General features: G+C 38.6%; 2 protein-coding genes and 1 non-coding gene across 3 annotated transcripts in view; 1 reads left to right on the top strand and 2 right to left on the bottom strand.

The window, feature by feature from the left end:
* setd6 (SET domain containing 6, protein lysine methyltransferase) overlaps positions 1–12,098 on the top strand; it is a 39,122-nt gene that overhangs the window by 8,152 nt on the left and 18,872 nt on the right. The gene's annotated exons all lie outside the window — the stretch shown is intronic.
* trnap-agg (transfer RNA proline (anticodon AGG)) lies at positions 328–399 on the bottom strand. The gene has a single exon. It is a non-coding gene; the product is annotated as a tRNA-Pro (tRNA).
* LOC111587724 (platelet factor 4-like) lies at positions 5,955–10,423 on the bottom strand. The gene is made up of 3 exons (XM_023297824.3): positions 10,179–10,423; positions 8,908–9,043; positions 5,955–6,752 (listed from the first exon to the last, which is right to left on the bottom strand). The coding sequence occupies exons 1-3, from the start codon at positions 10,300–10,302 to the stop codon at positions 6,623–6,625; spliced, it is 390 nt and encodes a 129-aa protein (XP_023153592.2). The 5' UTR covers positions 10,303–10,423; the 3' UTR covers positions 5,955–6,622.

A 12,098-nucleotide genomic window follows, 5' to 3' on the forward strand; every position in this document is an offset into this window, starting at 1 on the left:
TTCTATACCCAAAGGAAGAATCATACTAGTCAGACAGTTTAGCTTCATTTTAGCTGAACCTGTGCTGCTTTTGAAATGGTTGCATTTTAAAACCCTGCAAATTTCAATTTTCCTCAGAAATTAAATAACTTTTCTAGTTTTGTGCAGGGTTTAACTTCCCTGGAGGCGATGTGCAAGGTTACTCTGTACCAGCTACAAGTTCACTGATTAGTTCCAACAATCATGGCGAGGTTTGTGCTGCTTTTGTCACAGCTGTGTTAAAAAACCCTGCAACTTTAGATTATCAGTTGAGATTTATTATTTTGTGGCCTTCAGAGGTTAAATAACGGGCTCGTCCAGGATTTGAACCCGGGACCTCTCGCACCCTAAGCGAGAATCATACCCCTAGACCAACGAGCCAACCACACATAGCTTGAAAGGACATGTCTCTGTGTCAATAACATGTATTTTCAAGGTTTACAGAATATTTCAGATTGTTAATGTGGTATTGCCTCACATTCCATATCATGAACTGGCACCCTGTCAGCATGATTCACTGTCATGTAGTTTCCTCAACCTCTTGGGCTGCGTAAAAGTAGCACATATCGAATAAGCTTGATTGCCTGAACCGACCTCTGTGGAGCTGGTTTAGCCCAGACTGATTTGTTAGTTTCGTTAATGTCATGTGAGGTGTTTTTGACACAGCAGTCAGGTCTAGTTTAGACTGTAAAAATGTGCATGTACAGATAACAGATTTTTTGCAATATTGGTTTTTGTGCACTCTTTTTGATACAGAAAACTTAAGATCTGCTCATATGAACTAAGGTAGGCAGTATTGGACATAGAATGTGTCATGCAAAAACATCAATTGCTGAAGAAACAAGGTACAAGAAAGTATATGTAATGTTTATGGTGCAAAGTAGGGATGGGGCCGATCCGATCCAGTATCTGTATCCGATGCCAACGTAATTCACGGATCAGAAATTTCCAATCCAACCTGCTGAGATTTCCGATCCATGAGCCATGTCTATGCTTTAATATGCTTGAGAAAGAACATGAAGTAAAAACAACAATAAAATCAAGTGTGACCACAGAATCGAAGTTATCAGGCAGATTTCATGGATACAATAACACACCTTGATGACAAATTTTTATACATTCATTCAAGAAACAGCAATAAGTAGATTCAGTTCGATTCAGTTTTATTTATATTGTGCCAATTACAATTCAGATTGTCTCAAAAAGCTTTACAGAATCCATATGGCCTGAACTCCCAGAGCAAGCCTTAAGGCGACAGTGGCAAGGAGAAAACTTCCTTTTAACAGGAACCCGACTCATATGGGGGAACCCATCTGCTGCTGGCCGGCCGGGTTGAAAGAGAGAGAGAGAGAGAGAGAGAGGAAGGGAGAGAGAGGGAGAAGAGATGATGTTGCAGCTTCCTCCAGGTCTGGGCTCCAGCTGGGAGGCTCCATGAAGAACACAAATATCCATCCATCACCTATACACCTCTTAATCCTCTTTAGGGTTGTTGGGGACTGGAGTCTTTCCCAGCTGACTTAGGGTGAAAGCAGGGGACACCCTGGACAGGCCACCAGTCTGTCACAGGGAGAACAAAAATAGTGTCAGTGTTTTTAAATCATCTTAATGTGACAACAGATACATTTTCAAACCTCTCCAACTTTCTCATGTGGTTTAACTGTTGGTGCTGCTGTCACAACACCCGCATCGCTTTCCAGTCCTGCAATGACAAAACAACAACACAAAATTATTAACAATTCAGAGTCCTACAAATAAAACAATAAAAAACAACACATTGTCAACACTTCAAAGTCTTACAACTACAACAAACAAAAAAAACCAACACAAAACTATTAACACCACGTAGGAAATAAGAGAAAGAAAGAAAATGTTAGTAAGAGTAAACATTTACAGAAATCATTGTTTTCATGAGTTGTGATGGCATAAATATGTTGATAATTACAGCAACTTAATATTGTGTGTCAATCTAATTGTTAGAATTTGATATTTTATGGCGCATTTTTCAATTTAGTAGATTTGTTTTATTTTGTATTAGTTCAGATTACATTGTTATATGAAATTTTTTAGATGAGTATTTAGATTATTATATAAAATATCTTGGATTAAAATTTTGATTATTTCCCAGTTCTCCTAACTTAATATGTTTCATTGGTTTAACATAATTCAGTTCTAATTATAATAATTGAATTATGTTAAACTTGTTGCTATGACTGAATGTCTGTGTGTACAGAAACTATCACTACCCCCTACTGTCTCCTCCAGCGTTTGGCCTCTTCTTGTTCTGAGGGCTGGTCTCCACGTTTCCTCACTGCTGGTGGACAGAGTTACATTGTTAGAAGGACGCCACCACTTTAACATCACAACTTCATATTGCTTGTTTGCACAATAACATGAGTGTTTGATGTGTAGCAGCACTTTTTAAGAGAAAAAGAGCAGCTCCCTTACCTGCTTTTCATAAAACAGAAGGCACGCTGATCTCTGGCGCAGGCGACGCGCAGATTCACCCGTTGTCATGGTGACGTACTCATCGTTGTAGGTGAGCCAACGGTCTGATGTGTCGCCTGCTTCCTGAGGCCGGTGAGCACCGTCACAGATGTAGTGTCCTAAGAGGAGAGGAGACACTCAAGTTAATGGGACGTCTGAAAACATGCTAGATTCTTAAACCTTAAAAATCTGACTTCAACAAATGCAAAACGCAACCAGACACTTACCACTGTGAGCTGTAGAACCCAAATGACTGACGATGCTCACCAAAGAGTAGCCAGTCTCTGTCTGCAAAAGAGCACAAACAACAACAATTAGCTGCACATGTAGAAACATTTCATCTGACTGCAGACACATCTGAAGGGTTTCTTTGTATCCAGAAAGCTATACTAGTCAAAGTAACGGGGTCCATTTGTGTATGAAATGAAGTGTGGTTCTAAACATCAGTCTTACCTGTGCAGTGAGGGAGTATTCTGGGTTCACCACAAGCTCCCATGTCAGTTGATCAGGGGTGTTGACCTTCTCCAGCCTGAAGGTCGTGGTGAACCTGAATCTTCTGAGCTGGAGAATCAGAACGCTGTTGACAAAAAAAGACAGAAAAAAGGAGATACAGAGGAGAGGGTCACATATCACCATGACAACAAGTCATAAATTCATTAGAAATTAAAAGACGGGTACAACCACAACATGAGATGAAAATCTTTATTGAACAAAACAAAAGACAGTTCAAGAAAATAAAAACTCGTATATAGTCAGTAAAGGATGCTAATAAATGTATATCTTAAGAAGCGACATAAGATACTAAAAGGTCAGAAACATAACGAAGAAAGAGGCCATTAAGTGGCTTGGAGACTTTGGCGTGAACTTGTTTTGTTTTGAAAATCAGATGTTCCATCTGATTGACCAAACAAATAGTTACACCAGTGTGTGTGTGTGTGTTTATGTACATACACTCACCGGCCACTTTATTAGGTACACATGTTCAATTGCTTGTTAACACCAATAGGTTATCAGCCAATCACATGGCCACAACTTGATGCATTTAGGCATGTAGACGTGGTCAAGACAACTTGCTGAAGTTCAAACTGAGCAACAGAATGGAGAAGAAAGTGGATTTATGTGTCTTTCAATGTGGCATGGTTGTTGGTGTCAGATGGGCTGGTCTGAATATTTCAGAATCTGCTTATCTACTGGTATTTTCACACATAAAGATTTCTAGAGTTTACAGAGAATGGTCTGAAAAAGGGAAAATATCCAGTGAGCAGCAGTTGTGTGGACCAAAATGCCTTGTTGATGTGAGAGGTCAGAGAAGAATGGGCAGACTGGTTGGAGATGATAGAAACACAACAGGAACTCACATAACCACTGGTTACAACGAACCAAGGAATGTAGAATACCATCTCTGAACACACAACGTGTCCAACTTTGAAGAAGACAGACTACAGTGGCAGAAGACCACACCGGGTGCCACTCCTGTCAGCTAAGAACAGGAAACTGAGGCTACGTTTGATACAGTCTCGCCAAAATTGGACAATAGAAGATTGGAAAAACGCTACCTGGTCTAATGCATTTTCATTTCAGCTGCGACATTCAGATGGTCAGAATTTGGCGTAAACAACATGAAAGCATGGATCTATCCTGCCTTGTATCGATGGTTCAGGCTGTTGGTGGTGGTGTAATGGTGTGGGGGATATTTTCTTGACACAATTTGAGCCCCTTAGAACCAACTGAGCATGGTTTAAACACCACAGCCTACCTGAGTATTGTTGCTAACCATGTCCATCCCTTTATGACCACAGTGGACCATCTTCTGATGGCTACTTCCAGCAGGATAATGCACCATGTCACAAAGCTCAAATCATCTCAAACTGGTTTCTTGAACACGACAGTAAGTTCACTGTACTCCAGTGGCCTCCACAGTCACCAGATCTCAATCCAATAGAGCACCTTTGGGATGTGGTGGAATGGGAGATTGGCATCATGGATGTGCAGCTGACACATCTGCAGCAACTGCATGATGCTATCATGTCAATATGGAACAAGATCTCTGAGGAATGTTTCCAGCATCTTGTTGAAGGTATGGCATGAGGAATTAAGGCACTTCTGAAGGCAAGAAGGGGTCCAACCTTTTACTAGCAAGATGTACCTAATAAAGTGGCCACTGAGTGTATTATATTAGTTGTTAACATAAGGCATTCAGGTTGCACAACTGCAGATATAGATTCACCTCAGAAAAAATGTTGTCTTAAATAGAAGATTCCGATTTTGTCGACTTCCACGTACAGAGTTTGAAATCAAATTAGCGACAAGCTGGGGAGATTGTAATGTCTTGCCAGATGGTAGATGTTTTCTCTGGCTCCAGTGTTCTGTTGCACTACTGTGATTCGTGGGAGTAACAGTAGTTCAAATCTCCCACCACACAGCCAGTTCTTATTCAGGCTCTTAGCGCCGTTGAACTCATTCATCTTGTGCAAAATCCGTGGGTGATGATGACTGAAAGTAGTCTGGGTTTTGTATCAGGATCTAAACATGAGCCTATGTGGTGAGTTTAAGCATGTTTTAACTATTTCTAGTCATGCTATCAGTGAAGAGTCACTCTATCAATACATATATAAAGTTACATATAATTAAGATATCAGCCGGATTGCTGTGCAATGTTGTAATGACATTCATCGTTCCCAGAGCATGCACTTTACCAATATTGACTCCAATGTCAACTTTTTCACTCGCGCCATCTTGTGGTTGACATATTTGAAGAACCGTTGAGGCGATTTCTACTAAATTTCCAACAAATTCATGTTACCTTCAGGATGAACTGTATTAACTTGATCCTCTGGCTTTTCATCTGTTGCCATCATCAGGTCAAATGTTAATTCAGAACTTTGATTTATGACAAAATACCTGCAAAACTGATGAAATTCATCCTCAGCTTCACTTTGTGTGTTTAGTGTGATGGCAATAGCAAACTGAAAACTTGCTCAAGTCTTTTAGCATCTGAAAGACTTTTTATTTCATTTATACAGTATTTCAGTAATTGTTTTGGTCTATTTATTGATATATTTTTGTCTATTTTATCTGTCTGTTAACACTTTAATTCTATACTGTTGTCTTATTTTGCTATTCTAATATATTGACATCCTGTCTGATGTTTCCTCATGACATTAATTTACAATAATAAATTGATAACAGAATCATTGATTATCATCCATTGTGCTGTATTCTATTTGTACTAAAAGGGAAAAGGAAAATAAGGTGTTGTTGATTGACTGGCTGAAATGTTTTCATGCAAACTTATCAAACTAAGATAGGGAACATGTTAAAAACTTTAAATTTAAGCGTGTTTTATGAAGTATAATGCCAATAGTTGTAGCTATCTGTTCAACTTTATGACCAAACACAGTGAAACAGGATTCACATCCATGAGAATGCAAAAGTATGAACGAAGGGAGACATTTTACTTTTTAAGCATTTATTTATTTGATTTTCTTTTAAGGCTCACATCAGGTTTTTAGACATTCTTTGTAACATTAATTCTTCTTATCTTACTAGCATTACTTATTAACATTTGTTTCTGCTGCGGCTGGAGAATATTCACCAAAAGGTCAACTACACAGAAATGACTATATACATTACGTATTCCAATACTCTGCTACATACAATATCCACTTTCAAAGGGTCACACAATCAATCTTTGTTCATAGTTACACTTTTTACAGGCACAGTTAAGTACAAACTTTACTAAAGCTTTTATATTACAGCTCATTTTCCCCATGGTGCTTACTTTCTGGTAATCAAACCTTTATTTCTATGTAACACTTTAATATGTTTTCATAATCAGTGTTATTCAAGCAAGGTGTATTAAATGTGTGGTAGGAAACAGTTGGTAGAAATATGATTCTGGAACAAAAAAATCTACAAAAAGAAAAAGAAAAACGCCACAGAAGCTGAAATAGCCTAATGACAAACTGGAACTGGAATAGAAAATTTTAAAAATGAGTTCTTTAAGTTAGAGAGCAAGACTGGTTAAATATTTTCTGTCATCTATTACTTATCATAGTGTGGCTCGTAGTTGCAGGCAGCCGCTTTAACTGCGGCATGGCTTTCATTTGTAACATCATCTTCAGGCCTTATTCTTGGAAGGTCCTCCTCTCTGCTGGAGTAGCTGCTTCTCCAGAATGAAATGGACCAGTTTCTTCACCCAGGAGGACTGAGGGTTCAGACAGACCTTCTCCCCGCTCACCAGTCCGGCTCTGCTCACACAGATTTACCACGATTAGAGTCACACCCAGGATTTTAGAAACACTAAGGTCACGAGGCCAACAGCATCCCCATTCCCTCGAGATGTTTTTGACCAGAAACCAAATCTCTATAACAATGCAATCATATTCTGATGCCAAAACATTTCTAATTTCTATTTAAAAGACTGTTTTAAAGGACACCCAAGAGCGGTAAGATGAGAAATAAAAGAAATAAGTATATATTAAAAAGATAGGAGCCAAACAGAAAAGCCTACTAAAGATAAAAATCAGCACTGAGGTACAACAATAGCAAGGCTGAAATTTTGCCATAGTGTTCAAAAAGTGGTAGATTTGCATTCTTAAGTAAATTAACCCCTTGACGTCTGAATATATTTACAATTACATTTTTAAAAAACTTTTGCGTGTTTTTGCTTTCCAGCTGATGTTAAAATAAGTATAAATTGTTAATTTGTCTATTACACATAGAACAGATATATAATAATAATAATAACAGATATATAATGATTAGGTCCCACTCCGACTGGTCCTACGACAAACCGGTGCTTGCAAAAGGTTCCGAGGTACGTATTAAATATGCACAAGCCGGCATTGGAGGAATGGATACGCTATCTCGGCTGCAGTCTGAATGAAAGTGGGATGTTGCGAATTTCCGACAGCATGCATCAAGGGGTTAATGTGCCTATTATTATCTTGTTATCTTGTTGTCATCCAACCCTGTAATCTTGACTCCCAGAGATCACATTTATTAGCAATAGCAATTAGATTTTTAAGCAAGATGAATGACGTTTTGATTGTAAATATTCATATAAGCTGCTATTGAGTGTAGCTATATGTGATATACATTTTTGCTTGTGAAATTCTGACATTCCTAAGAACTCACTTTCAGTCAAGTGCATCATTAGTTAAAATGGAGAGAATTCATAGACAGAAATGAAACCTCTGGATTCAATCTGATCCTGACAGATACTTGCAAAACCTCAATTTTCCTCCTAAGGGTTCAAAGATTTGGGATGTTTTCAGTCCTCAAATGTTTCATGTGAGCTATAGGAAGAGTATAAGTGGCCTGATGTGTACTTGAAAAGCATGTAATGATATAAAAAATAAAAAAGGATGGAGGTTTTGCCACAGGGCCAGAGTTCAGCATCTTGTAGTCATTGTAACCACATCTATAAGCACAGATCAGTTCAACCATGTCTGTATTTATAATCCTTGATACAAATCATGTAATTCAGTAAGTCCCAACACATATATCCCATGCTCTGGGAGAGAGAAAAGTTCATGCATATTTGGCTGACAGGCGTATTTTTATTCGCACCATTGCAAAAAACTTGTGAAACAAGCACCACAGTCGGCTTTTATAAGTGGAGAGTCTCTTGTTGTTTTCCACTGCAGATATTATTTATTGTTGCATTTCATTAGTTTTTCCCCCACTTGTATACGATCTTGCAGCTTCAGGATGCATTTCTGATCTGTATGGTACAGTGAGAAAACTTGTGCCAAGTTTTCGCCAAGAACCAGTTACTGTTATTGGATGAAAGTACTGCTCTAAAAACCCAAATAATAGAAAATGTTCCTGGAGTAATGGAAGTGGTGAATGTAAAACAGCGACAGTAAATGGAAAAGAGGAAAAATCTATGACTTACAATTAGAGCTAAAACTGTCAATTCACTTTCAGGACGTTCACCAGTTCCTGCTTACACAAGTGTTTTCACACAGTTTATACGGTCATTCTGAGAAATGTGGAAGAAGAAATGTTGAAGTCCAAGTGACCTGAAATGATTCCAAAAAAACCTGTTTTCTGTTTAAAAAATTACCTCATCTTTCAACCTGCTAGTCAGTTTTCTGAAAAGTTACCACTATGAGACAATAAATCTTAGTTTGAATCAATTTTTTTCATTTTTTTTTCTGCCAAGTAAGAGCAGCGTTCAAACATATTGTGCCAAAAATGTTGGAATCAATCTTAAAATCTCTAAAACAACAAACCCACACTGAGGATCTTTATCTTCATTTTCAGTTTGGACTCTGATGGCATTCTTAACTCCTTTTAAGTGATGATTCATCTATTAATATACCAATTGCTGGTTGCAACCCTTCCTATAATGTAGAAGCGTCATAGTCAGCTGATTTGTGTGATGAGTTCACTTACATGACTTCTGTTTCGGGGCAGTGGGGCCCTTCAGGGACCAGTTTGATGCTCTTCAGGTTGTCGGGGGGGATGATCCTCGACTCCACCTGCACACAGTGGCAGTGTGTGTTGTAGTCCCTGCTGATCGGCGGCATACCTGTTGTCAACACACAGTCCGTCAGAATACAGACTTTATTAAATGAAGCAGGGAAAAAAATGACCAATAACTCAAAGACATTGCTTCAGTTGTTGCTTATTTAAAAGGTTAGAGCAAGCAAATGTCTTCAGGTGTTTAGTGTTTTTACAACTGCAATATTTTGCAATAGCACAATAAATCTAATTGTGTCTTTTTTTGGCATTATTAGCTTGGCAGTTCTAAACACTGTGGTTGAATCACAGGCATCGGTAGTATCTGAGAGGTAAACTTGGATGGCAGCAGCTGTGGTTTTCATTTTGGTTTATGGTTTTTGCCCGAAACCATCCTCCTCCTCCACATATACCACTGCAACCTCCTCTTTTTTCCTTTATTTCCTAGAAATTTGGTATGGCCTTATCATGCTGGTGACCAACCACTGCTACAGTTCAACAGCACACAAATGCTTTCATCAAATGCTGACAAATCTGCTTTCTAACATTTTGTCACAGCCACCAGCCTTAGTGTGGTGACACTGGCAAAGGCACTTCCCCTTTTTTCTCTTCCAGCCAACCTCCTGTTCATTCCAGCTTAAATACTGAAAGTCACTGGGGTTTTCTGCTCTTACTAAAGACTGAAAAGTTTGACTGAGGAACAGTATGGCAATTGCCCATTATGCTGCCATGTGACTCAAACACACCTCTTAAATACAAGGTGGAAAAATCACATCTGCAGCTTCCAAAGACACTACAGAAATTTACATAAACTAATGCATTTTTTTTCTTTCTTTGGAATAAACCATTGTATATTTTCTGTCCTTTGAAAAATGTAAGTTACATCAGTGTCATGTGGTAATACAGGACAAATGTTTCAAATGAGTCTGCACTTACAACTGCATTAAGGAGACAATCAAGTATAGAAAATACCCCATACAGCTGCAAAACAAATCCTGCTTTACCCCAACGAATGTGCTTATTTGAGGGTTAATGTCTTAATGCTCCCTTAAAATGCAAATGTTACTTAAAGGTTAATGAGTCCAGCTCTGAACACATTAACATCCAACAGTGACTTTAAGCTGGCATTCCAAACTCCTGAGTTGTATTTGCAGATTCAGAAACATTTACTCTCACTGCCTTCCATGGAACCGTGCAGCTCTTACCGTTGATGATGACGAGCAGGGTCCCGAGCACGACCAGGATGCAGAGCTTCATCTTGTTTAGGCTGATGCTTGTTGAGCTCTTGAGCACAGATGAAAGGTTTACAGCTGCTCTGACTGCTAACATACATCTCTGCTCCAGTATTTATACATACAGTTGTCATGTGCTTCTCAGCTGTGGGTTTTTTTGTTTTTTTTTAAATTACCCGCTGTGTATGTGCAGGTCTGCATGTTGGTTTCACTTTGCTGCATTCACATGTGCAGCAGAAGGCAGTCATGGGACGGTGGGTTCAGGGACCGACCAGAGGCCTCGCTGAGGTGTAGACGGTGTCACTGCGGTCAGCGACCACAGAAATGAGTCAGACAGAAGACGTGAGTCTGTCTGGACAGTCGACCAACAGCTTCATTTCTCTTCTGCTTGTCGTAGCTCTGCAGCATTATTCAGCTGTTTAGCCTCTTCACACTCTGAGAGAAGAAAATGATAAAATGATCATCAGATACAGTTCTGTAAACAACCACAATTACACTTGTAGCTGCAGGCCATAATATCACACTGTGAGATAGAGCTGTTGTTGATGTCAGTACTTTTTATCCCTGTGGACTTGTTCTGACCCTGTACAGACTATATAATATAGTTACTGTGAGAAATAATTCAGTGGTGTCTTCTCAAATAGTTTGGTGCTAGGATGTGGAGTGAAAGTGTCTTAGTTTGGCTGCTTGGCCTTTAAAGCAGCATTAATCAAAATTTTAATGTAAGCAATGGCTTAAATGTGAAGAAACTCACAGACAATTATCAACACATTTTGCAATTTTATGGCCTTTTTGGAACATTTTAACATCGGCCAGCTCCTTGTTCTGGGCCTGCAACTGTACCGGTGTTATTCACTCTCATCTCTCTTGGCAGCATAGTTTTCAACTAAGATGTTATACAATGTCTTCCCAGCACCAAATGGTGGACAGACACGGGCAGTAAATGACTTCTGGTCATAGTGGAGCATTTAGCAGTTAAAGAACCAGACATTTCTCTGCGGGGTTGGAGGAGACATAAAACAGAGCTAACAGAAGTCAAGGTATTCATATAGCACATTTAAAACAACAGTTGCATGGCCAAGGTGATTGTGACTGGTGTTATCAATTAGCCTAATAAGTTGAAATATGGAGGTTAAGACTCTACAGTGTTGTTAATGGTGTGATTACATATTAAGGATGATTACCCTACAAAATCATGTAAAATACTGCTTTAACTTTCTATAACACATATTGAAGTGGAGACCCTACAGTACTAATTATCCAGAATACTCTGACTTAATAATGTAGCTAAGACCCTCTGCTATTATAAAATATGTAACTAAAACATTGAAAACCAAGATTTGATATACTGGTATTTGTCAGGTCGCCATAAATAAAACTGTTAATATCACTCAGTGTCTGCTGGATGTGTTTTTAAGTCAACTGGAAACTGTTGATTTTTAATGGAATATCTCCATAGGGGTACAGAGGAACATTTCCAGCAACCATCACTCCTGTCTTCTAATGCTACATTGTGTTAGCTAATGCTGTTGAAAGGCTCACTGATGATCAGAAAACCCTTGTGCAGTTATGTTAGCACATGAATAAAAGTGTGAGTTTTCATGGAAAACATTAAATTGCCTGGGTGACCCCAAACTTTTGAACTGTAGTGTATGTGCGTATATTTGTTGTGGAGTTGAGATATTTTGCTGTGAAAACAAAGATAGATATTGCTTTAAATTATTGTTAGTTTGGCGAAAGTGGTGTCATATTTTCAGTTAGTTCTGAGGCAAACATTTTAATTATACCTGACATATTTTTTTAATTTACAATGTTAACCTAAAATCTAGTACTTGCTGTTATTTCAGCTTTAATTGACAGTACCAACCATAATTTGAATTACACTAATTAATG

This window comes from Amphiprion ocellaris, chromosome 3, assembly GCF_022539595.1.
Source record: "Amphiprion ocellaris isolate individual 3 ecotype Okinawa chromosome 3, ASM2253959v1, whole genome shotgun sequence".
Taxonomy (NCBI): domain Eukaryota; kingdom Metazoa; phylum Chordata; class Actinopteri; family Pomacentridae; genus Amphiprion; species Amphiprion ocellaris.